General features: G+C 37.4%; 1 protein-coding gene across 5 annotated transcripts in view; it reads left to right on the forward strand.

Moving 5' to 3' along the window:
- The window catches only part of CTDP1 (CTD phosphatase subunit 1), a 121483-nt gene that overhangs the window by 9663 nt on the left and 85362 nt on the right, over positions 1–26458 (forward strand). For all 5 annotated transcript variants that reach the window (XM_082322832.1, XM_082322833.1, XM_082322834.1 and 2 more), the window contains exons 2-8: positions 7370–7453; positions 10532–10625; positions 12084–12212; positions 13565–13715; positions 19977–20067; positions 21179–21345; positions 22981–24066. In XM_082322832.1, the coding sequence (XP_082178958.1) occupies positions 7370–7453; positions 10532–10625; positions 12084–12212; positions 13565–13715; positions 19977–20067; positions 21179–21345; positions 22981–24066 (1802 nt within the window). The remainder of the gene's footprint in view (positions 1–7369; positions 7454–10531; positions 10626–12083; positions 12213–13564; positions 13716–19976; positions 20068–21178; positions 21346–22980; positions 24067–26458) is intronic.

The following is a 26458-nucleotide window of genomic DNA, read 5'->3' on the forward strand; positions in this document are numbered from 1 at the left end:
TTTTGAGGGGGTTTTATGTAAAAGTATGGAGAACTATATTCTTACCTCTACCTTTAAAAAAAGTAGTTTTTAATTCTCCCAAATAATAAGATTTTAGTTAAAAATGTTCTAAAAAAAATTAAAAAAAATTCTAAATCTTTGAAAGATTTACTAGATTTTATGTAAAGGGCAGTGTGAGCTGGTTTGCCTTTTTTTGCACCTTTTTATTGTACATTGTTAACTTTTAACAGTGGCTTTTTGAAACGTGTAAGAAGCTGCCCATAGATCTGTGCATGGAAGGTGGGAGAGTGTAACCTCCTTCCTTGTAATGCCAAACTTTTCTCCAGAAAGGCTTGCAAATCATGGAAATAGACTTACTTCATGCTTAAGATGTTTCTGAATTTTATTTATAATCCAAAAGACTCTTGGTCTCAGTTTCTCCTGGTATTCATGACCTATGTCTAGCCCAGAACAGATATCTTGTCTGAAAAGTAGAAGGAAAATTACTTTTCAGCTTTTCTGTTCTAAAATGTTTTGAAGTTCACACACATTTTAACTCATGATTGTGAATAGCTTGTGCTTAATGGTGGGGGGAGGAATCTCAAGGCCCATGATTTCCCCATTAGCTTTGGAGAGTTGAGGTGATGCCTTGAAGTGTGAACCGTGCTTCCTATGAGCTACTGCTCACAGCAGTTGTTGTTATATAGTTGCTGTAATTACAAATCTGTCTTTACCCTGATGTCTGCATCATGCTAGGATAGGGCATGTTTTGGGGTTTTTTTTTTGTTTGTTTGGGTTTTGGGGGGTTTTATCAAAATGGTTGACTTGGTTGAGTGAGGCCTTTGTGGCTCACACGTATTTTGAAGTACAGCCTTTTCTGCTTGCTTGTCCTTGAGTGTAAGTCAAGTGGCTTCTGTAGAGAGCTGATGAGACAAGTTTCTTGCAACATCTGGAAGAGGATGTAGGCCATGGGTTGCCTGTAGCCGCAAGGGCCATGTATACTTGCCATCCTTGGTATTTTTAATCAGTTATTCAAGGACTCTTTCTGCCTCTTCACACATATTGATGAGGGTTAAATAAACAAATCCAATGGTGAAATACCTAAAGAATTGCTTACTCTTGCATGGTGATTTCAAGATGATTAAGGCTTTGAAAAATCCTTGCTATGAAACTGGAGTCCTATGTAACAGAGGCTGTGATTTGATGTAAACTGGGCTTGAGGACTCTTTGTAGTGGTTCTAAATGCTGCAGCCACATACCACAAAATGTTGTTCTGGTATAAGCTAACAAAAATGTCACTGTTTCACAGATTTAAGTAAATTAAACTGTAAAAGCAGGCTTTAAGTTGAATCAGGCTTCATCTGTCTGACCTTCTAGTCTTATGACAGCTAAAAGATTGTGTACTTGTGTTTGTTGTAGATCAGTTGGTTGATTCAATAATGGTTATATTAATATTCTATTAATTATATAATATATTGATATTACTATATTAATAATCATTGATCTGAGATGTGTTCATTTGGTATTTTTATCCCTTGACAATTTGCCAATAACATGCCCTTAAGTATGCTGCAGAACCTGGGGGGGGGGCAGTGGCTTTAAGTGATCACAGTGACAATTTGGGGTATGTCACTCTTGTGGTATTTGATATCTTTCTTTATCCCTGTCATGGTTTAACCCCAGCCAGCAACTGAGCACCACACAGCTGCTCGCTCACCTGCTCCCCACCCTACCCTCCCCCCAGTGGGATGGGGGAGAGAATCTGAAGAGTAAAAGTGAGGAAACTCATGGGTTGAGATAAGAACGGTTTAATAATTGAAATAAAATAGTAATAGCGATGATGATAAAAGAATATACAAAGCAAGTGATGCATGATGCAGTTGCTCACCACCTGCTGACTGATGCCCACCCAGTCCCTGAGCAGCAGCCCCCGGGCCAGCTTTGCCCCAGCTTTATATGCTGAGCGTGACGTCATGTGGTACGGCATAGCCCTTTGGCCAGTTTGGGTCAGCTGCCCTGGCTGTGCCCCCTCCCAGCTTCTGGTGCATCTCCAGCCTTCTCAGTCAGTAGAGCATGAGAAGGTGAAAAGTCCTTGACTTAGTGTAAGCACTGCTCAGCAACAACTAAAACATCAGTGTGTTATCAACATTATTCTCATACTAAATCCAAAATACAGCACTATACCAGCTACTAGGAAGAAAATTAACTCTATCCTATCCAAAACCAGGACAATCCCAAACTGCTGGCTTTCCTCAGATCAATCTCTTGGCTTTTGGCAGATACCTGTGAGATACAAGCAAGTGCAGGGTAGTAGCTTCCTCTTGTAACTTTGGTCTATTTTCCCATTCACACATTTGGAAAATGGCTCTGTGTTTTTCTATGCCAGTGCATGGTTCCTTGAAACAGACTTTGTTAAGATAATAAATAAAACTTATGTCTCCATGGCATGGAGATGTTCAAGCTAGTCTTGAACAGATATGTAAGATAAATGCTAATGAAGTGGCCTCGTTACTGTAGGGAGAAAATGTGAGTTGTTGAAACTGCCTCTGTCCTCCCCCAATCTTAGCCCTGTTTGTAAAAACATTTGCACTATTGATCTTTTCCCGTCAGTCACCCTTGCGGGACTCCTCTGTGAGCTGCTTTGACTTTCCAAACCCAGCAGCAAACCCTGGTAGGGCTGGTCAGTTCTTTTACCTCCCAAGGTACTGAAATCGTCCTTTCTGGAAGTGCCAAAGGAGGGGGTGGGCTTTTAAAAGAAACATGAGAGTGGGGGGGGGGGGGGAAGTAAGCAATTGTCTTTCTTTGGCAGCAAACCATTGGAGCAGTTGCCTCTGGAAGTGGAGCCAAGCTGTAGTAGAAGGCCACGGCTAACGTACACTCAAGTTAGACTAGTTCTGAATGACTGAGGTAACCTATCTGTTACCATGTTATGCTGGGTACCCTTAAGGTACAGCTCTTTGTAGTTTTCGTCAGCAAAGCTGTCTGAGGGCTATTGTACTCATGTGCTGCAGCTGGCTGAGCCCCCCGGCTGCAGGTAGGTGTTCTCCGTGATAAGCTAGCTCAAGAAGTTCTTGCTCCTGTCCTCCTGTAACTCCTGCACTTGCTGCTGTCGTTCTTTGCTGCTGAAAGTGTTAGATCATGCTGAAAATCCAGATTTAAAAAATAATAAAACCTTTAGGGGATTGCTTTTTGTTTGTAGTGGGTTTGCTTCAGTGATCCAATTAACTGGTTGCTACAACTGAGGAGTAGCAAATCAAATCATAGATATGAGAACTTTATGTGGTGGTTTTCCCAGGGTAATTAACCTACCGGGAACTGCAGCCGTGGTTGTGCTTGATACAAAGTTCTTATATTTGGAGTCGGCACTGATGACCAGGCCTTAGAATTAGCAAAGGCACTGACTTCCTCTGTTAATAAGAGCAAAATGCTCGTATTGGACTTCATGAAAGCTTTCCTATTTTTCCACCCCACCCCCACCCCCACCCCCCGCTGCTGATTGAAAGCAGATATTGTTAAAAGACTTGTTTTAGAAACAGTCAAAATGTGGAAGTGCTGGGAGAACAGTGATGGGCTTATGATCATCTGCATCCTGAGGCCGTTAATAAATGTTTGTCCCTATTCACAATTGTTGCAACAAAAATAAAATTTTGCTATAATGGCACACCTAATGTCTCTGTTTCTTATTTACAAGGACATCTGGAAAGAATGTGAATAAGATCCTAGAGTGGGTTTCCTTATTTACTTGTTCAAGTTTCACTTAAATACCATTGTATTTTGTTACTTAAAAGAAACCACGTGGGCAGTTTGCTGTCCCGTTGCAGTCCTTTGGCTGTCAGGGTAGGTATGGGAATGATCTACCTCCTCCACAGCCAGCCCCAAAAAACCTGTGCCTTTCACAGCCCAACAGCTCTTCCCCAGTACCTGGCTCACGTGCACAGTTGTGGCAGTTTGTAAAACTGTAAAAAGATATTGCATCTTTTGTGGCAGTTTTCCTTGGAACATTATTGTTGAGGTAGCTGATGAGCTCTGCTTGTCACCACCACGTGGGTCCTGGAGAAGTTTGGGGAGAAAGATGCTGTTAATGCTGCCAGCAGTAGAATGTATTGTAATTCTTCAGATTGGGGGAGGGGGGGAAATCTGTTTCTTCTCTCCAGAAATGGAGTAGGGAGTGGCTGTGTTCTTTAGGCGCGTTTCACTCATGACCCGGAGAAGAGAACAAGCAGAAACCCGAACCCTATTTGGTATATGCAGCCATTTGAAAATAGACATGCACACTTTGATTCAGCTTGCTGTTGTCTGATAATTGTCTTGGATCTTGGCCATTATATCTTGAAAATCTGTCACTTCAGCAGTAAAAGGAGTGTTTCCAGTTCTGAAATTCACAAAAGTTATTTTACTTGAGTTCCATGCTTGTTCTTCCACAGTGTATTCCTTTTTAGTAATTAAAGCATATGCGCTAAAATTTAAGTGAGTAAAATATTTAAGTATGCTTAAGCCTTAGTAGAGTTCAGGCCTTCTTTCTGCAGCATTAAGTCGTATGTGGGTTGTTTGGGTTTTTCTCCTGGGAGAAGTCTGCTTAAGATCCTGACAGTTGTGCTTGCAACTTGACCAGCTTGGTTGTACGGTACTCAGAAGTTTGCTGGTGCTCTGGAGTTCTTCCTCCGTCCTTTGGGTTAAACATCATTTCAGAGAATGGTATGACAGAGGGCTTGGTCTCATGTATGTTTTATCTCCAGCAAGCATCATAAAATTAGGTGTTCTGGTCATATTTAAATGTGCAGGGGCAGAACTGATATTTAGTCATGCTGTTTGGTGTGTGAGAAGGTATAGATGTGCTTTTTAGGAACAATATCGATGAATAATTTAGAACTCTTATTTTCTTGTAAGAATCTTTGCTCTGTTAAAATCAAAAGGAAACTCTTGCATGTGCTAGTTTGAATCATACCTCAGCCGAGGAGTATACCAGCTCCTCCTGTTGCATTCCCGGAGTGTGACGTTACCTCGGATGCGAAGTAGAGAATGCCTGAAGATATTTTGGCTTCTAAGCTGGCATCAAAAGACTTTTTTCCTCAACTATTGAAAACCAATTTGTAAACTCCCATGCACATCTCTGTAGCTTGTATCATGGGGGTTGTTTTGGCCTTTTAGGTGTCTAATTTCAGGTTCATACACTGAACACGGGTTTGAAGATGAGCAATTCTGATACTGTCCTTAGTGTGAGTTGGTAGCCTAAAAAGAAGGAACTTAGTGATGAATCAAGGTAAAACACAGCAAGACAGACGTGCTGTCAAAGGGAGGGGGGAGAGTAAGAGTCAAATGAAGCAATACAAACATAGGGGGATGAGAGGAGAACTAAGAAATCAAACAATGAATTGCCAATAGTGAAGGGCCACAAAAATAGCTTGTCTTTTGTGCAGTTCTTGTACAAAAACCAGACTATTTATTATTTGCTTTCTGTGAAATACGTATCATGTTTAAAAAAGGATATCTAGAATGCTTATACAGGAAGAGGAGGTGTAATTTCCAAGCAGGCGATGACTGCCAGTGAGAAGGGAGTAGATCTGCACTTTTGTAAATGGGAATACTGGTAGTATGATGGCTTGTGAAGACTTTTCTTTAAATAAACCTGGCCTGAATCTAGTTTTTGCTCTGAGAGGAAAAAATCCTCAGTATGGGTATCAACTGCTGTTTTGTTAGTAGTGTTATCAGTCTTCAAGTCATGCAATGAGTGATGCGTTGGAAGTAAGCAGTTGCAGGCATCATTGGGAAAGTGGATTTCCTTTTGGAATTCCCAAATGCTTAATAGTCAACTATATGAATGAGAGATCTGAGCGTGCGAAACAGTTTTTCTTCTGGTCCTGTCTGCTTATTGCAATGAAGATTTGAAGCCAAAGAGAAAACACTACAACCAGCTTATGAAAGAGCTTGGATTTTGGTTTTTTTAGCTGCTTGACACTTTTTATTTTTCTATAATATTTGAGAGACGCTGCATGGTCACAGAGTTGCGGAAGTTTTGTAGTAGTTGAACTATATCTACTTATTAGAGGTTTGGTTTTTTTAAAAAAAAAAAAAAAGCTTAGTCTGAAAGATCAACTCCTTCAACTGTATTGAAGAAAATGGGAGAAGTCTCTCATTCAAGTATTTGAGAGAAAATAAATGACGATATTTTCAAGACCCTAAATTTTGAGAACTGAATTTGAACAAAGGAGTACTTTAGTTGGATCACTCAACTGAGAAGCAGACTTTGCCTTCTAAGCAGTTTGGAATAGTAAATGTCACACTTCTGCATTTCAAGCTCTAATTTCTGGTTTGTTTTAGCCATTGTTTGGAAGCAAGAATAAAATATCCTTTTGCATGTCTTTATTTTAAAATGTGGCAATCCAAGGCTTGAGGATCAAAAATTAAAATATTTCTGTGAGAAGACTGAAACAATATATGTTTCTGCCATGACACAAGAAAATAATAAACTCAGATGAAAGCAGTATAGAACTTGTACCCCTGTACTCGGCGCTGATGAGGCCACACCTCAAATGCTGTGTTCAGTTTTGGGCCCCTCACTACAAGAAGGACATGGAGGTGCTGGAGCGTGTCCAGAGGAGGGCAACGAAGCTGGTGAAGGGTCTGGAGCACAAGTCTTATGAGGAGCAGCTGAGGGAGCTGGGGTTGTTTAGTCTGGAGAAGAGGAGGCTGAGGGGAGACCTTATTGCTCTCTCCAACTACCTGAAAGGAGGCTGTAGTGAGGTGGGGGTCGGTCTCTTCTCCCTAGTAACGAGTGATAGGATGAGAGAAAATGGCCTCAAGTTGCACCAGGGATTGGATATTAGGAAAAATTTCTTCATTGAAAGGGTAATCAAGCATTGGAACTGCCCAGGGAAGTGGTTGAGTCTCCATCCCTGGAGGTATTTAAAAGACGGGTAGACGTGGTGCTCGAGGACATGGTTTAGTGGTGAACTTGGCAGTGCTGGGTTAATGGTTGGACTGGATGATCTTAAAGGTCTTTTCCAGCCTAAATGATTCTATGGTACTAAAGTTTCCATATTTGATTTTTATTGCTGTGTAGGTCTTTAGCATATTAATGGAGAGTTGTATCTGATTGAATGTAAACCGTTTCTGGACAAACAATGCTTGTTATGTTAATACACTGAACTTCTTTGCTAAACTAAGCTTAGAAACTGACATTAATGTATGTTTTGGTGACTTTTAAAGGTGTGAAATTGAATAATTTGAATACTTGGTGTCTTTTTCCCTGTTCGGGCAAAAGCATATATCTTAAGGAGCTGGCACTCAAATCATAATCAGAAATTATTTTTTGAACTCTTTCAATCTGCAGTCATTAATCTAAGTGTCCGAAATCAACCTACAATAAATGAAATGACTACATCTTTTTCAGGGGTGTCTTGGTGAGACTGGAAGGATGCAGCCATCCTGTTGTTATGAAGGGCTTGTGTGCAGAATGTGGCCAGGACTTGACTCAGTAAGTATTCTCAACTCTTTTTTTTTTTTTTTTTTTTTTTTCCAACTTCTCCTTGCTTGTGTTTAGGGATCCAATCTCTTCCTTCTCTCATTTACTTCTTTGCTTCTCCATTTTGAGTCTTAGTAGTTGTGAATCATACCTATAAGGGTAACTGAAGTTTTAGATACTAGTAGGGAAGGAGAACAGTATTCATACTGCCTAACTTAAGTAGGTCCACTTGAAAAGGTCCTATAAGGAAAGTTGAGAGGGAGCTTCCTCTAAAAGTTAAATTTCAGCATAAAGCTGAATTTCACGTTTGCTTTTTAAAAAAAAAGGTATTGAGATTGGCTCATGAAATTGTTGCTTAAAGTTTAGTGGTCTGCATATATTAATTCTTGATCACATTATTAATAGTTGTAATCATTTAAGTATATTTCTTTACTGAAAAATTGCAGCTTGTAGGCAGGAATTGGTATTCCTTGTGGATAAAACCAACACATGAAGAGGAAATAGGCAGGATCTGTGCCGCTGTTGAAAAGTGTCTTAATTTACTTTTGCTATTTACACAAGGCACTTGTTTTGTCACCCTGAAATTTTCAAATATGTGCCCTCTTTCTCCTTATCTGTCACTCTAGTCACAGGTGCATTGTTTACAACTATATTTCCTTTTAGCCATTACAGGGATTCATAACTAGGAATATGGGTGAATAAGATGCTATGTGGGTTCTTGAGTTACAGTTCACGTTACAAATTTATGACTTAATAACTGTGCATGCTCTGTTTCTGCGGAGATAAATGTAAGGTAGCTTACTACCTTAAATAGGAAATGTAAAGAGCATGCATACAGACATAAATTCTCATCGCAGTGTATACTACTTTGCTTTTTATGTACTCATAACTGAGGTTGACAGTTGTAAGGTGTGTCAACAGTGACTTAATAAACCTGAGAATTTTATCTGTGCAGGTATAAACAGCTGTGAGGTAATACCAGTCTCATTCATGTGACCTTGCTTCATTTGTACTGTGTCTGAATGGGAGCTAGCTTGTTTCCAGTGCTTTCAATTTAAGGCTTCAGAACTGTTTTCAATTTTTTTTGTGAAATATTCTGCCATAGAACTAAAGGAATTTAAGCCTTAGGCCAAAAAGAAAGCAAATGCAAAAGATTTCTCTTTTGCTCTGTCTCATTGCTAATACGGTTGGTAAAGAGAATGTTTCTTATGCATATCAAATTACTAATTCAACAGCTGTTTTCCAAAATGGACTGTATAGTAGCCTTGATTTTAGAAATGAATGTTGCATGCTCATTTCAGTTGGAAGGAAATACTTTGGTTTCATTTTAATTCATACTCATTAAGAATTATTTTGTGAGCATTATCCCATAAACCAGCACAAGTGGACTGAATATTTAAAATGTTATGCAATAGGCAGCCCAGGTAATGGTTGGATATAACTTTTAATGAAAAGTTGACTGTTAATATTTTGTAAACAAGTATTATTTGGCAAAACAACAAACCTAACAAAAAGTTAGCATAATAGTGAATATGGCTTTGCTTGCCCTGAATGAATACTTTTTGAGGTTTGAATACGGTCACGTCTAAATATTGCTATACTGCTATTATTTCATTAAATTCTAGATAAATTCAGGGTATGAGGTTTTCTCAATTAATACTCCTTCAGATAATTCCTTCATTTTCTACAAAATGGCTTATACATCTGGAAGAATGTGTTAGGTCTGCTGAGCCTACATCAGAAGGCAATTCAAAAGCATCAATGCTTTCCTTGCTTGAAGAAAAGCGAGTACAGCCAGTTCGCTGCCAGCTTGTTGGGTGTTAGTGGTGCATCCTTCCTGTTAAACAGTTCTTATGCTCATTCAACAAATGGTCTGAAAACAGTTCATCTTTTTGAAAGGCTCATTTAAAATACTGTTCAGTGTTATATATAAGAGGTGTTCTGAACTCTGAAGCAAAGGATGTAAGATGCGAAAATGTGAATGTAAGCTTTGGACCAAATTAAATATCTGTCTTTTGTTTCTGGGTATCAGTGCTTCCAAATACTGTGGTACAGTAAAAGCATATCTGTCTGTGATTGTGTCTGCCTCAACATAGCTCATAACTTTTTTTTTTTATTTTTTTCTCAGAAGCTTGCTTGTCAGGAAGTGAAAACTGGGTGAAGTTTAACTCTGACTGTAGATCTGATAGCAAATTTTGTCCTTGGTAGGACAGGTACTTGGGAGAATTAAAAGATGTGTGTGTGTCACATAGGACAAAATTTTTACGGTAGTATTTTTAATGCTGGTGAACCATAAATAATGTCTTTAAAACTAGATTATCAGAGTTCCCAACAATTGATGTGTGTAAGCTGGAAGCTAGCGATACTGACGCTATGTGGGGTTACTTGGTCAGTTTTCAAGGAATTTCATACTCGTATGTACACATGCAGTCTCTCTCTTTATATATATATATAAATGAGGATGATATGTATTCTGTATGTATTAACATCTATCTGTATATACATGCATCTATATATCATACGGATATGTATACAAGCCTGTATGTGTGTATAATATACACATAAATAAAATAAATACAGGCACACGCATATGGTACCTCATTCTGTTTGTGCTGAAGGGAGAAGCATGCTGTACATAAAGAGTAACTTTGCCTATCCTTTGCTTAAATTTATTTCATAGTTTGGCTTGGAGAAAAGTAGATAATTGCATGCTGAGTGACTGCAAAAAAAAGGAAAGGAATAGTTTTAAATTTGAATGGTTTGGTAGTTATACTTAGTTTATAACTTTTCTAATGCCAATCAATACATAGATGTCTCTTTCATCTTAGTGTCATTTTTTCATGAAATAATTATATGGAAGTATAACTAATTACAGTGACTTTGCAAGGTTTTTATGGTGAGCTGTTTTGATCTCTATCCATTTTGTTCAGTAACTTACATTAACAAGAATTTGAATGAGTATATTAGTCAAAATAGATCTTTTTAATCATAGTTTTTTGGTGGTGACTAGGTTGATACTACAGATTTTAGCGTGTTCAACTTTTCACTAAACTACTACTCTCTTGATGCTTCCTTTCCCTGCGTGATTAGGATACGAAGCAAGAATGGAAAGCAGAATGTGCCATTATCCACAGCAACTGTGTCTATGGTTCACAGTGTCCCAGAACTGAAAGTCAGCTCTGAGGTAAGTACCATCATGCTTTCTTTATTCATACCTTTCACTGTAGCTCCACAGTTGAGAAGCTTAATTATAGGAGTTTCTTCAATGTTGTATGTACTTCATACAGAAAGTTTGGCTTCCCTTTGAAGAGGAATTTGGTGTTGAACATCAGTAGCCCAGGGGTTTTGTGCGTTTACCCTAATGCAGATTGATTGTTATTAGGTTTTACAGTGGTTTTTTGAGCTGTGCGCTGAAGAGATGGCACTTCTATGACAGCAGTCTGAAAACTTAGTACTTTAATGTTTTTTGTCTCTAAGAATAAGCAGTTTCTGGAAAGTTTCATTTCCACTAGCTGAAATGTGTTCAAAGCTTGCAAAGTCTTTGAAACCCGCTTCACCCTTCACCTTGAAATTGGTCCTACTAGATATAGTAAAGCTAGTTTGTTTGCAGCTTACCTGGATGTTAAATTTATTTCATTATTTTTCAAATATTCCATTCAGCTGAGTTATCAAAATATGTTTGTTCATCCCTCAGTTTCTTTAGAGGAAAAAGCATGTTTAATTTGAAGATAAACATTCTATTTATCTTCCTTAGCAACTTGATCCTTTTTATATTGCTGCTGGCTCTTTTTTGGGTTTGGGTTTTTTTTGGTAATTCTTCAGAGAACACCAATGAGAAGAAATGTGAAGACAAAGCAGCTAGAAGTGTCCTCATCATAGAGGAGCGTTTCAAAGGGCAATTTGCACTTGACTCCTGCTTCTTCATAATGCTCCACTTAACTTTGCTTTTAAGTGTAGCTGTCTTGTGGGTAATACTGCAGTTTGCTATCAGAAGTGGTTAAAGTGAACACAGAGCTTAATGTAGTTCTTTGAAAGCTTGTAAATATGTACAAGAGGAGTAAACTTCAACTCATATTTACTGGAGTATAAGGTCTTTGATATCGGTGCCCACGTAGGACTATATAATCTAACTATTTATGTCTGAAGGCATATATTCTTTAAGTTCAGATTGACAGATATAATCATAGAACTGTCATTAGCACCTTCAGTTTTATACTCAGTCTAGTGTTGTCAGCCATATTGTACCTAATTGATACAAAACTGCTGAATGCAGCAGCCAAAGTTTTCAGACCTACTGATGAACTTGTCCTTTGTGTACCCCAAAGCTACTGCTATTTCCTCTCAAGACTCTTGGCCTTAAATCAATTCAGTGGTTGGTTACTTCTTAAATTTGGAAGTTGTTGTGTTGAGTTTATCAATTTTAAGAGTTACTAGTGTCACAAAGATCCAAGAGTAGACTTTAGGAATATTTTTTTTCTGTAGAAAAATTGCTGACAAAGCTAGCATCACTACAGTTATGTTGAAGCATCATTTCTTATGCAGGTAGTTTGTAGCAGAACTTCTCAAGTTTACAATACACAAAAGGCAATAAACCTAATTTGTTTCTTCTAAGCTAAGCTTAGTTGTGAATATTTTGTTACAGCAAGCTGAGCAGCTAGGAAGAGAAGATCAACAGCGACTACATCGAAATCGAAAACTGGTGCTCATGGTAGATTTGGACCAGACATTGATCCATACTACAGAACAGCACTGTCAACAAATGTCTAATAAGGTAGATATGTTAACTTTCAAGCCAAAGTAACAACAGGAATATTTCTAACAATATTTAAAGGATCATTCCTTAAGAAAACATTCTGTGGTTAGGTAAAATTGTAGTTGAAGAACAACAGAAAATGAGAAACAAGTCTTCTGAAATATGTTCCTTTTTTATCTACATTTAAATTGACAGTTTTCTTTCTTACATTTCTGCTTTCCTGCACTTTTCCACTCCAGTCACTTTAAGCGAGAAGTTTCAGGTAGCTATTTCTAATCTCTGTTTTCGTTCCTCTACAATTCACAAGCTGAGTACTCAGTAATGAGACTTTTTTCCCCTCTAGGTCTGAGGCAGATATAGTGAATTACTGTTTGAAGTCTGTGTGTTACTATGTCTGTCATTCCATGAATATGTCTAGTGATTTTTTTTCTTCAGTTTAATTTGGGGGGAGGAGTTTGGGTGTTGCTGTTTAATGTCTTCATGAAACACTTGTCATTAAACGGATAGGGACTATTGGCTTGTAATATTTCCAACTTGGAAACTTTAAAACAAGAAGGTCCAACGTGCTTCTTGTTTTAAAGTTTCTAAGTTGGAATGTGTCTACAGTGTCTTGTACGGGAGGATGCAAATTCAGACTCCAGTGTCATGCAAACTGCAGTTGCTTCGTTCCTCTTTCTTTCCTCTTGCGGTTCTCTCATGTCCAGTGGGTTCAGCATGTGTTCGCACCTGCTGGCAAAAAACAAGCTGTAAATGTACTTTGCAATTGAGAGGAAAGGGAACAGTGAATATTCAGCTTAAAGGTTAAAAAACCTTGTGTATTTGAAAGGCTATGTCTTCATCTGTATAAATGCATGATTTGAAGAAAAACCTTTTTTAAAATATCTTGAGATTTTTAACTGGGATCTTTATCTGCAAACTTCCTTCCTGGTTTGCTATCTGATGGTATGTTTCCATAGACATATTTTTTCATCCAACAAAGTCTCTCTGAACTCAATATGTACTGAAACTAATCTGCGTGAAGTTCACTGAGTAGTACTGACTCCAGTGAGATCCTGAACTTTCTGAGAAATTTCTCAAGTTGCTTTCTTCAGATTGGTTTGCTGTAAGTGAAGATTTGAATTAAAGGTACCTTGGCTGTAAGCTTTTCAACAGTGCAGCTTCCTGCATTTGAAAAACTTAGTGTTGGACTGCCTGGCCCAGAGCAAAAATGCGGTTTGGATTTTATTCATCCACATAATCTCTGTGGCCGAAACTTGCTTTAGCCTAGTCAGACCGAATAAAAGTGGTGGAAGTGATGGAAGAGGGCACTTCTGGAATGTTGGCATTTTTGTTTGGTACTTTGATAATATGAAATATGCTTTTTCTTTTAGGGAATATTTCATTTCCAGTTAGGTCGAGGTGAGCCTATGTTGCATACTCGTTTGCGTCCTCATTGTAAGGAATTCCTGGAAAAAATTGCCAAGCTGTATGAATTACATGTTTTTACTTTTGGCAGCAGACTGTATGCACATACAATTGCAGGTGAGTAGTATGTTACATTTAACAATATGAGTATGAAGGCCGATTACGTCAATATAATTAGTTTTCTTTCTGTGGTTGTTTTCAAGTGTTTGTTCTTTGTGTTGTGCAAAACCACTTCCTAAATAGTCCTATAAGCAGAATTTTTAGCTTGTTTACAAGGCAGTGCCTGTATGGCATGTAATTTTAGAAATAATCCTTTTTTCCCCATCAGACATGCTTTTTTTGGTTCCCTGATGGTTAGAGAATCAGATTGTGACATGACAACTAGTGCCTTCCTATTGAATTAAGTAAGAAATTATGCTGATGGGCTCTAAAAATGATCTGTGACATCACCTGTCTTAGAAATCTAAAGCAGCAGTTCCATAAAAATGAACAACATGAAATTATCTCCTCCTATGGGGAGCCCCCCACCACTGTTTCCTTTCACCAAGGAATTTTGGCTGCTGTAAATCAATTTACAGCAGTTCTGTTTGTGGCCTGGAGCTGAGATGCGTTTATTTGAGGAAAAGCACAGATCTAGCAGTATTTTCACATATTCTTCTCAAGAACTTGAAAATATTTTTTCCTAGTAACTGGAAACTTGCTTTTAAATTATAGCAGTAGTAGTCTATGGTGTGGGTCACTGGCTGAAATGTTTTCTTTTTTCCAACAAGCATAAAAGAAACTTACCCTGTTATGCAAGGCTATGAGTCAAATTCATGTGAGGAGTGTGACCATGTGTTTAAACTGTAAAATTGGCTTTCACCCCATCTTGAGTCTTCCTTGACAGAATAGCATTTTCACATCAGACTTTCCTTTATTAAGTTTGTCAGACTAAGCCAATATAATTAACAATATTTTAGGTTATGACTCTGCATGACAAACTGTCCTTTCTGCTGTTTTGTGTCTCCTAGCTTTTTTTTTAAGTTGTCTTTCACATCTGCTTTTTTTGTCTCATGTTGCCGTGAGTGCCTTGAGCAATGCTATCCCAGTGATCCTGCTCCTTCGCAAGAAAGGAAGATTCCAGAATAGTTAGAGAGCTGGCTGTCCTAGTTTGCTCTATAACAGTTTACAAAAGAATTTTGTAATTAGAGAATTCTTTATGCATGTTAAATAAGCCACAGAAGATGCTTGTAATGACCAATATAAGAGACTTCTGTAATCAGAAAGCAATACGTATTTGTGGTCTCCAACTAATTGTCCTTGAAAGAAAATTCAGGAGAGGCGTATCCTGTCCTGCCCATCCATGTGAACATTTCTACATTACTCAATATTTATTGGCTGAGTTGTTTGAAGAATCTTCCTAAAGCTTTGTCAGTCTCCCTGTTGGGTCATACGTTGTGTGCTGCTAATGCATTAACACTTTTGTACCCTGCTGTCCTCCTTAGAGTGTGGTTATTTCTTGTGTAGCAAAAGGGGAATGGTTTTCTCATACACGAGGTCTGAATACCTGGTAGTGAGAAAGTGGGTGGGCAACCTTCCTCACTTGGATCTATGTGCCAAAATCTGCATGTGGCCTAAGGTCAGAAGATATATACCAAATAAAGTCAGAAGATGTGTAGCAAGTAGCTTCAGTGCCAGGGAGAAGAATGAGTTGCAGTGGTAAACTCATGATGTGTAAGTGTTTCCCCAATGACCGATCTTCTCTCAATGTGTAAGTTGGTCCTGTGTTTGCTCATTTTAATCTCTGAGCAAAAATTTGGATTACAGTGCAGTCCCCATGCTGGCGCAGACCGATACTTAAAATGTGACAAGCCTTTTTGTGAGCATCATACTCGACCTGCTCCATCTGGCCCTAAAGGAAATACCCTAATTTGCTCATTCGGTGGCTATTGCTGCTTCCTGACATCTCCAGACTTCTGGATTTATGCCTGAAGTTGTCTAACCTCTTCAAAAGCATTCAAACTACAAGTGGATTACTTGTACAGTGATAATGATAGCTTCAGCTGAAATATGTTGGTATGGAAAAACAGTTGATACAGCCTTCGGTCCACATACTCACCTGTGTAACCAAGATGCAGTAACAGAGATATACATAGCTAATACATGTAGAGAACACTTGATGGCAGTATTGGTTAAATGATTTCTCACAGAGAGCTGTCAGTTTGGCATTCTACCATTATCCCTATGTTACATAAAGGAAGGACTTGTAATAAAATGCTGGGAATCTTTTTCATAAGAAAAATGTTGCTTTCTTAGGTCCTCCATATACATTCTATATTTCTTTGTGAAATCTGAACTCTGAGCTGGTCCTTCCGTGTCCTGGAAGGCTTTTTCCTCATTTTGCAAACAGATGACATCTTGTCAGTCCTTTCCTCTCATCCCAACTGACTCCTATCAGCTGTTAAGTGGGATTAGCCAATACTTGTAAACACCATTTATGTCTGCTGAAGTCATTTCTCCTAAAACCCTTTCTTAGTCTGACAGATTTACAAAGTGTTTTCTTGTAGCACATTTATGAAGATGAGTTTTTTTCCTCTTCTACATACTTATTTTGACCAATTGTTACTTACTTTCTTTTCCTACTCTGCATAAGAGAAGTTTGGCGCATTTAATACTGAAGTCAGCTTAAATGCTGGTTAAAAAAGTCAATGCCACTGAATTTTGAGTTCAGAGGCCACTAAGCAACAATAATGCAATGTGAAATCACTCTTAAGATTTATAGAATTTAGAAAGCAGGACTAAGTTGAGGGCATTCATATGTATGGTTTGTTACAGCAAGTATATTACAGTATGTATTTCCATAAATAATTGACAGAATATGTGTGTATATGTAATCACCAGTGTCTGAAGGTCTCCAATGCTACTGAAAGATTGGGTCAACAGTGCTCTTTGCAGGTTCTAAAGTAGGACCTGAAGTGTAGAACTGGAGGTGACCTGATTCTTCAGAAATTCAATCTTAGATTTATTTTCAAAAGGACTTCTTCAAATTCATGTTGGATCCTACTATTATATCACTTCTACTAGGAATTGCTATTTAACTCAATCTGTCTCTAAGATTTGAGACTTCCCCAATATGAGTTAGTTACTTTTGAACATTGCATCTTGTGACAGTTTCTTAACTTAACTTTGCAAGTTTGCTTTTCTAAGAGAGTCTATATAAGATCAGGTAGCAAAGCTTGATGGGACTGTATGTGTAAAGACCTAGTCTGAGATACTGGAAAACAAACAACTGGGGGGGAATAGTCTCTGCTAGATAAGTCTACTGAATAGTCCCTCATAATATGGCAGTCCAAGGATAATGATGGCATCTTCAGTTTGCTCAAGAAACTACTTAGAGGTGTACTTAGCACGTTGTCTAATTTATGAGAATAAATGGAAGCTCAGTTTTGATTTGAAACAGCAAGTCTGCCTTCAATCATTTTGACTTCTACAAAAGGCTTTGATTTTTTGTTTGTTTGTTTGTTTTTTAAACATGCTTACAAAATGAGAAATTCATCAACATTTGTCCTTCTGCTGGAATGATTTGTGCAAACTGATACTTCTACAATAAAAATATTCTGTTAAGAAAAAAATTCCTTATCAACACCAAGGCAGCAAACTGTGACCATAATAATTTTTCAGGATATGGTGGTGAGAAATGGATAGGAATAAATGAAACAAAGTTAAGAGTACATCTCAGGACCACTTTGACTGTTTCTATGTACTTGGTGCATTTATATATAGACCTTTTCATTGCTCTGAAGTCATAGAAACTTGCAACAAAATGCCCCAACAGAAAAGTGACATCATCTAAACAGATGCTTTTTTTGGTGGTCTCTGTTGAGTTTTCTTAAAGAAAAAGCCACCAGTACTTTGGAAGGTATCATCCATTTGAAACTTGCAGCTTCATTATTAAAGGTTAATATCCAAACTGTGTACCATCATAAAATTCTAAATCTTTCAATATGTATGTTGTGAAAAGATTTTTTTTTTTTTTATTTTGAAGGTGGTAGTTTTTCATAATAAGGGTTTCCCAGTTTTTTGTTACTGACAGCAGTATAATAATGATTTTCTTTTTTTTTTTTTAGTAAAGAAGTTAAATCTTAACCTTTACTTAGTTTTATGTTGGAGGGCATATTTACATCTACTTATTTTTAAACTGTAAAGTTTTTATTTCTTCAGATTGATGTTCTATTTGCAATCATAAACCAATTAAAAGTTAATGTTTTAACTAACAGTATGTGATCTAGCCACTGGATGTCTTGTTTGCTCTTGCATGGAGTAGAATCGCTAAATAGGTTAGTGAAAAGCCAATAGAGCCTTTTCAAAGATTTAAAGATGATATTAACGTACTATTGAAGAAAACAAATGATGTGTGACGAACGAAATGTTATCTGTCATTTCCCTGAAATGTGAAAAACAGCAGGATGATGTCTGTGTTATTGATTCAGTTGGTGAGGCAGCATCCAAAAGAAGCCAAACAGTTTAAAGCACGTAAAGAACTTTAAAAGACCAGTGCTGTTTTCTGTATTGCTATTCAAGTAGCTGAGCTTTGAAAGACCTGACTCTCTTCAGATGGGCTTTTATCTTTGCAGGTGCATCTCTGATGAGCTGTATCCTCAGTGTATTTTTAGTGAATTATCAAGGGGAAAAAAGTATTGAAATTAATAAGTCTTTACCAAAGCGTTATTGAAAAGCTCCAGAACACTGCCTCATCTCTAATCCCTGGCAGCCAGGGTTTCTGCATTTCGGCTTTCTTAGTGCAAATTCCCTTTTACAGTTTTAGCTAGACAAGACTGAGTGCCTCATTGTGATTTTGCTATTTGATCAGTACACTCCTGTCCAATTTAGTGTAGGGAGTCCCTGTGTATTCAGATAATTAGTAGAAGAGAATTTGACTGGGGAGAGCAGCAACTTGTATGACAGCTTATGTAGTTTGTCAAAATAATCTGTGTGCACGGCAATAAATCTTTGTAGCTAATTCTCTCAATTCATTATGCCTAGGTACTGCAAGGGTCTCACTACAGGGGATGATTCTACGAGTTTGCAGCAATTCTTAAGCATAGTCGGGTGAGTTAAGGTTGAACCTCTGTCCTTAACTCGGAATTTTCTTGCTTTTATGGGTTTTAAGTTATTCCAGTTACACATTAATATTAAATACATACAGGATCAACTTTTCAGAAGTGATGACTGATTTTTTTTTTTTTTTCCTTTTTTTTAATTTATACACTCTGTTTTTGAAGACCCAACTTAACATACTCCTGGGAGCTGGACTTCTAAAAGGAGTTGAACATGTGTTCTGTGCGAATCTCAAAGCTCCTTCAAAGAAAATTAAAGTTGGTCCTTAGAGACTGTAGTCATTTTGAACTCTGGTTCTGGCTATAAGATGGCCACCATTTAAAATAAAATAAAGTAAAACTTTAAAAAATTGTTCCTAGATAAGTATTGACTGCCTTGTATTAGTCATAAGAATAATAAGAAGTTGATGCTAACCTCAGTGAAAATTCAGTAAAATGAAAATTCAGATTAGCATGTAAAATGCCAGTTTCTTTCTAAGCAATTATGTGGCTGTGATCTGCTCATGAAGATGAACTTCGTTATTGGAGGCTAGGTTCAGAAGCATGTGCATGTGTGTTTGTGCACCCAAGTCACCATTTTCCTAAATAATGGCATTTTATCTTGCTTTAAGATCAGCTAGCACAGCTTCTCCAGTTTTGTTTTTGGTTTGTCCTTTTTTTTTTGTTTGGTTTTTTTTTAAAGAGCGCAGTCAGAAAAGTTACTGCAACTGGGCCTAAATATTTCTAGGTATCCCAGGATATATTCATTATATGAAAATGTATTAAAGTATTTGTTAGAGGTACAACTTAAAACCTACAAATGCAAGAGCTGCGGCTGAAACTGTCCCTTAACTTGCCCATTGTGCTTAAGTATTGCAGCACATTGCCGACTCTTGTGAGACTTCTCTGCAGTCCCTAGGCATAATGAGCTAAGGAGAGCACTTAGCTTTAAAGAACCACCTATAGACAGATAAATGTAAGTTGCAAAAATCATGTGTATCTATCACCTGCTGTATCTCTTTCAGCCTAACTTATTTGGCTGTCACAAATTTAGTTATTTTAATTTCAGTTTTGTTGCTATGTTGAAAGAAAATGAGATGGGATTTTTAAAAGTCAGTTCCACTGCATTAGTTACAAATACTTGATCCACTGTGCTTACCCTTTCCTATATATAGTATCTCTTACCTTAAAACTGTCTGTTAGTTAAACTGTTGTTGCACAGATTACAATAGCTCAATTATATAGAACATAAACAAGGAACAAATATCTTGAACGTTAACTTTTTAATTTCTTCTTTCAAAAGGATTTTTGGACCCTGAAAAGAAGCTTTTTTCCCATCGGATATTGTCAAGGGATGAATGTATTGATCCATTTTCTAAAACTGGGAATCTTAGGTATGTATATGGGTCTTATGCATTAAACAGAACAGGACAACAAAGAGACAGAATATGCTAAACATAAAAATTACTCCCTCCATACTTAACATGTTTATAGTCCTTCCTTATCTGCCTCTTAAATATCAACACCATCTCAATAAAACCGAGATGTTAGGTATTGCAGCATTTCATCTACTTAATGCGTTCTGTGGTACTAGAACAGTAAGAACGGGCAGCAATGGCATCACGTTTTCAGTTATACTTTGTTCTTGTAATAACTTAACCATATTTCCACTTTATGGCTTCTGATCTTGTATAATGACTTGTATGTCGTGGGTTTTTTTTACTTAAACCAAAATTCTCAGTTTGAGGTTAATTCATATTTGAATATCTAGTATTCTGGCTTTCAAATGTGCTATACATCTAGCAGCTTCTCTTCTTCAGTGTTTCTTTGAAATTAGGTCATCTAGATCCTTGAGTTCATATTCTAGTCTAAATTCAGGTTCCGGCAAGATTTTTTCTAAAAGGCAGATATGTTTAGTATTTCATAAAGCTAGATTAAAAATTATTGCCCCCACCCCATCTGACCATAGCAAATGAGAAGCTTTTTTCTTCTCTTGCTCTGTTTTCATATGTATGTGTATATCTTAAGTACTCTACCTCCTCCACCTAGGTGATACAAGTATTAGTACTTTTTGCCTCCTTTGTCTTAGATTGAATGAGTCTACTCTTTAAAAACTGTTCTTGTGTCTTTTTCCTGGTTATATATAGATAGTGTATTGTCCATGTGAGAGTTGGCTTTGGGCTGTTCGTTGACCTAAACTGTGAAAACTAGACTGAAATGTTGTAATGTTTTGTTCTTGCAAAGGCTTGTTGATTCCTGCTTCTAGCCTCTGGTATAGAGATTTAAAAATAGCTGTTTTTTTTTTTTTTTTTATTAACCTTAATTAGTTCGAATATTGTATTTTGAATTCTGTAATTTTAATATTGCTGATTTTTTTGTAAGTTCATATACAAGCATGTCCTGCAGACATGCTCATAATAAACCAGAACATCAATAGAAACTACCTTCACTGATAGTATTAATTTCTAAAACTGGATTCATTTTATCAACTGTTTTGTCTCTTAGAGATCTCTTCCCATGTGGGGACTCCATGGTTTGCATCATTGACGACAGAGAGGATGTTTGGAAGTTTGCACCCAATTTGATAACTGTGAAGAAATATGTATACTTTCAGGGGATAGGAGACATTAATGCACCTCCTGGATCAAGGGAAATTCAAATGAAGAAGAAAGGTAATTATATACACTGCTTTTACAGCTTTTTCTACATCTCAAACATGATTGGTGTAAGTCATTGTGGTGGTCTTACTAGTATTGCTGTTGCGCTCAGATGAGCAGGCTTAGACTGTTGTAGTTGACAGAGTGCTCCTGCAGCACAAATGCAAGTAGCTTAGTAAAACTAGACTGTTCTTGTTGATAGCTTCCCTTTTGGTGGGTGACCGCAGCAGAAGTGGAGTACTGGTAATAGCATTTTGGCTGTTAATGGCTGGAGAGCTGATGTAGCAATACACCAAATTGTTCAAGAACATGCAGAGGAGGACAGTTTCTTTCTTCCCCCCCTCCATGTAAAACAAGGCGGTTTTTTCTTCTCTGTAGGTGGTCAGGGAGCCAACTTCCTCTTCTTTCTCCTTTTCAGTCCCCTTCCCTGCCCCGCTTTGGAGCAATAGTTAATAAACTCTGGTCTTGACATACTGCTGAAAATGAATGTTTTGGTCTCTGCTTACCTCCCCGCCTAAATCAGGCTAATAAAATTAGTGTGGGATTTTTAGTGTCTACTGAATGTGGTGTTCTGGCATTTGACACGAGAACCTTATGTTCAGCAGGCTCAGCAGTTTAATATAAATAGTGGATTTAGAAGGTATACATCACTATGTTAGTATTAATTTGGGGGCAAAATGTATTTGAAAGGCAATGGCTAAGAAAGAATTACCCATTTTTTCCAGTTCAGCCAAGGGGTTTTCTTAATTTAATATATGTGACATCGCTCCTTTTCCCTTGTTGAACTAGAGATATCCAATATGGAAACAATAATAATGTACTCAGACTGAATCAGGCCACTGTGACGCGGAACCTCTATGCTTGACTGGTATTGTTACTTGCAGGGCAGGGACATGCACACAAAAGAGACAAAATAGGGTGACTTCATCCAGCGTTCCTGATGAAAGTCTGTGTGCAAATTTCTGGATGTCTGCACTTTCTTTAATTGTCTCTTCTGCAGACATCTGAAGACACATCCTAAAACTGTCTTTCTGCCTTTGAGTCTGTTACCCTTTACTTGCATTCCAGCAGAGTCTCAAATGAACCTTGAACAGCATCTTTGTATTGCTAAAACATGTATATCTTTTCAACTATTAAAATACAGTTATTTTGGTTACGAAAAATAGGAAATATATGAAAGCCGTGGAAGTTTATAAAGGAAGTTCTTGTAGTTGCAGTTCTGGATTGGGACCTTCTGAAATGAATTCCTTCCTATCTTTTTTTGTCTTCTCTACAGTAGTTTCATTGCCCTGAGATGTAATGATAAAATTCATGCTACAAGATAAATCCTTTAATGTTTACATAGTTAACAAATAATTACTTATGACCTGTGTGATTTAAAAAAAAAAAAAATAAGAGCTGCTTACACAGGTTCTTTACAAAAGTAAAGTTTGTTAGGTCCGCCAGTTCTTTCTAGTAATTGTTGATACCTGAAGCATCCTAACAACTTGAAAAGCCTAGTTGTCATTTCTAAACATAGTGAAGTCTAATTGCATATATAAACTGTGTGTTTAAGGAAAAAGAAAATTACATTTTGATTAAGCTTTAAAAAAAAAAAAAAAACCACAGAAAATATGTAGGTGTTTTATTTCTTTCTTTCCTGTGTCTTAGTAAACCACTCTACAAAGCCAGAGGCACTGGATTCAGCAGTGACATCGGCAAAAGATGCTGAAGAAATAAAGAATGTTACATGTGTAGGAGAACAAAGCAATGGTCTCAAGAAAGCTACAAAGGACACTTGCACTGCAAATGGAAGCGCTTCTGTAAGCAGTGAAACATCTGACTGGGATATGAACTCTCGCGATAAAGTTAATGCCCAGGACTCCTTAAATGATAGCACTGATCACAAAATGGACAGTGAGGTCACTAATGATTTGACAAATACAAAAGAATCTCAGATTTTTTCAGAACAAGTTGATAGAACAGTGATAGAGAAGCAGCAAACCCAAGACAAGACAACAAATGACTTGGACTTTGAACTGTCTAGTGACAGTGAAAGTGACGGTGGATTGGACACCAGAAAGTCATCCACTTCTGTATCAGATAGTGAGAATGAGGACAAGAGAAGCTGGAAGAAATCCAAACAACCTCTGCAGGATGAAAATTTGCAGAAAGGGAGTTGTACTGATGTGAGTGAGAAAAAGGATGGTCTGGTGAACCATTCTGGGGACACGCAATCTCTACCTAGTGAAAATATTCATGACAAAACTGATCTTGAAGCACAAGAAGAAAGTGAACAGGAAAGCCTTTGTGATTTAGGAAATGGGTGTGCAGACAAGAAAGAAGCTGAAACAGAGTCTCAGAATAGTGAACAGTCTGGAATTACAATGGGTGAGTCCTTAGACCAGAGTATGGAGGAAGAAGAGGAGGAGGATGATACAGATGATGACGACCATTTAATATACCTCGAAGAGATCCTTGTGCGGGTTCACACTGATTATTACACAAAGTATGATAAATACCTGAAAAAAGAGATTGAAGAAATTCCAGACATCAGAAAAATAGTACCAGAACTGAAAAGTAAAGTGTTGGCAGATGTAACCATAATATTTAGCGGGCTTTACCCAACAAACTTCCCCATTGAGAAAACACGGGAACACTATCATGCCACAGCACTTGGAGCTAAAATTGTGAAGAATCTAGTACTGAGTGCTGATGATCCTGACAAAGCAACGCATCTCATTGCGGCAAGGACAGGTAGGTAAATGAGACTCGAGTTTCCCATCAGCTTTTTTCCTGTTACAGTTCATTCATGCCTTGAGCTGTTTTTTGTATAACTGACAGGCTTTAATGTAACTGAGATTAGAATTGAAATTAAAGGGAAGATTCTTCCTAAAATGACTTAAAAGCCTTTTTTAAAGGCTTTTTTGTTGCTTTTTGATCAAGTGTGGCTTTTAATTATTAAAAGGAGGACCTGCTAAATAACCTCTGATGTAATGTGTCATGTCTCGCTTCTTGGTTAAGAACTGGCGATACCGAGTCTCTGATTATTAAAGGTGTTGAACAGAAACTTTAACATTTGTGTCAGAGAAAAGTTTATAGTGATCTTGCTATAAGGTTATAGCAATGCTTTCTTTCTCAGTTTCTCAGATCTCACCTCTCATGGTTCAGTTTCACTTTGTATGGAATTCAAACGACTTAAGAGACTGGAATCTGATGATACCCTGTCACCGCTTTGTGCGTAGCCTGTATATCTTTGTCATGGGAGATGTAAGAGAGCTTAGCCTAACTTTTGATATGCATTTCACAAAGCTACCTGGTTTTGCATAACTATAGTGGATAGGAATGTACCATTGGGTAGCTGCCATAGAGGAGCTAACAGGCCACCACTAGCTTGTAGTACAAATTTTTCGTGTGCACCCTGACCGTTGGTTTCCTCCTTGTTGGCCTTTTGAAGTTGCGTGGAATCTAAATATCTGATAATCAAAATAATGAAATCAAAAAGTAAGACTGCATGGTTTAGATCATCTAAAACTTCTAGGTAGTTTTAGGACATCTTTAGATGTCATAAGCAAAGAAATACACATCTGCCACCTATCGAATTATTTTTTTTCTTGACTGCTGTTCATGTAAGCTTTCAGTACATTAGAAGCATCTTTGTTTCATCAGCTTGTATTATAAAAGAATGGAGTATATTTTCCCTGGCTGTAGGATAGATGTGTATACTTTTCTTGAAGTGTGTGTGACTTAAGAAATGGAATGAGATATTTCTGACCAGGAATCATTTCTACCTGTTGAGGAGGCAGTGATAATCCAAAAAAATAATAATAATAATAAAAAAAAAAAAAAAAACCAAGAACAACAAAAACCCCAAACAAAAAGAACCTCCAGTGTTTAGTTACTAAAAAGAGAATGTTGCAGTTCCTCAATTTCTATCCCCTTAAATACAAGTAGAGTTAAAAATCTATGGATTAAAACCAGCCAATTTATCAGTATATTGTGATATACTAATCGGCTATTTTTTTATATATTAGCCTACATAACAATAAGGCTGTATATTTGCTAGGCTAGTGTAAACTTACCTCACTTTCCAGTTGTCTCAATGTATGGTGCTAGTGACAAAAAGCACAGGTAGCTTTTATTAAAAGGTTGGTAAGGCCAGCTGTAGCAAGAAGGGGCTGCGGTACTGACCTAGTCAAGTAGCATCAGAATAAAAACTGTACCAAGGGACCTGCAGTGAAGTAGGAAGTTTGTGTTAATTGTCCTGATGTAGATATGCATTTAAGTAGTAAAAACAACCTAAAAACCAGAAGAGGCTGAGATTAGTTTCATCAAGATTAGCCGGGATTCTGATTTGTGATGGTGTGAGAGTTGAAATAGTGAATGGGAAGTGTTAAAATCGCTAGATACGTCAGTTTGGGACTGTAGTTTTACTGCAGTTGCTGAACAGCTCTTTTAAAACTGCAGGAATAGCAATGCTCCTATCAGCAAAGAATTACACAAGTTTGTCATACTTCATTGGAGACTTAAGAGCTGTCAATATAACTTTCATGTTTTTCCAATTTCAAAGCTTAAAATACTTCATTTCAAAGTTACTTTGTCTAACTTACACTAGATGGCTTCTGAATGTAGTCAGACATTGGATAGAGCTATTGTGTGATGTGGGAAAATTGATAGGACAAATGTAAATGAACCCCCCCCAGACATACGCATTTCTCTAGAGGAAAAAAAATGTTGAATAACATTATGTTAAGGTACACAGCCTGTGATAATGAGAAGCAGTTGAGGCTTTCTTTTTTCCTTGTTTTTGGAATGTACAGTTTGAGGGGGGTTGTATGTTTATAAAGATACATATAAAAGTAGAACACAAGGATGTGTATAACAAATTATTCACTACCTGCATGTTCTTAGTGAGTCATCCACTAATGTAGATCTTGATATGAAAAACTATTTTAACCTTAGGTTTTGATTACATTAATGTGCTTTTACAGTATTTGAATTGAGTTTGTTAACACATTTGAAATCATTTTCAGTGCTCCGTAGAAAAATAAATACATTTCAGGGTGGCTCATATTTTTCAGAGTTTTTGTCAGGACCTAGGCTGTCTTTCAAAATACTCATGTAATGTTGGTGTTGCACTTGGTACTTA

The sequence above is a fragment of the Platalea leucorodia genome (genome assembly GCF_965183815.1).
Source record: "Platalea leucorodia genome assembly, chromosome: 1".
In the NCBI taxonomy this organism is placed as follows: Eukaryota; Metazoa; Chordata; class Aves; order Pelecaniformes; family Threskiornithidae; genus Platalea; species Platalea leucorodia.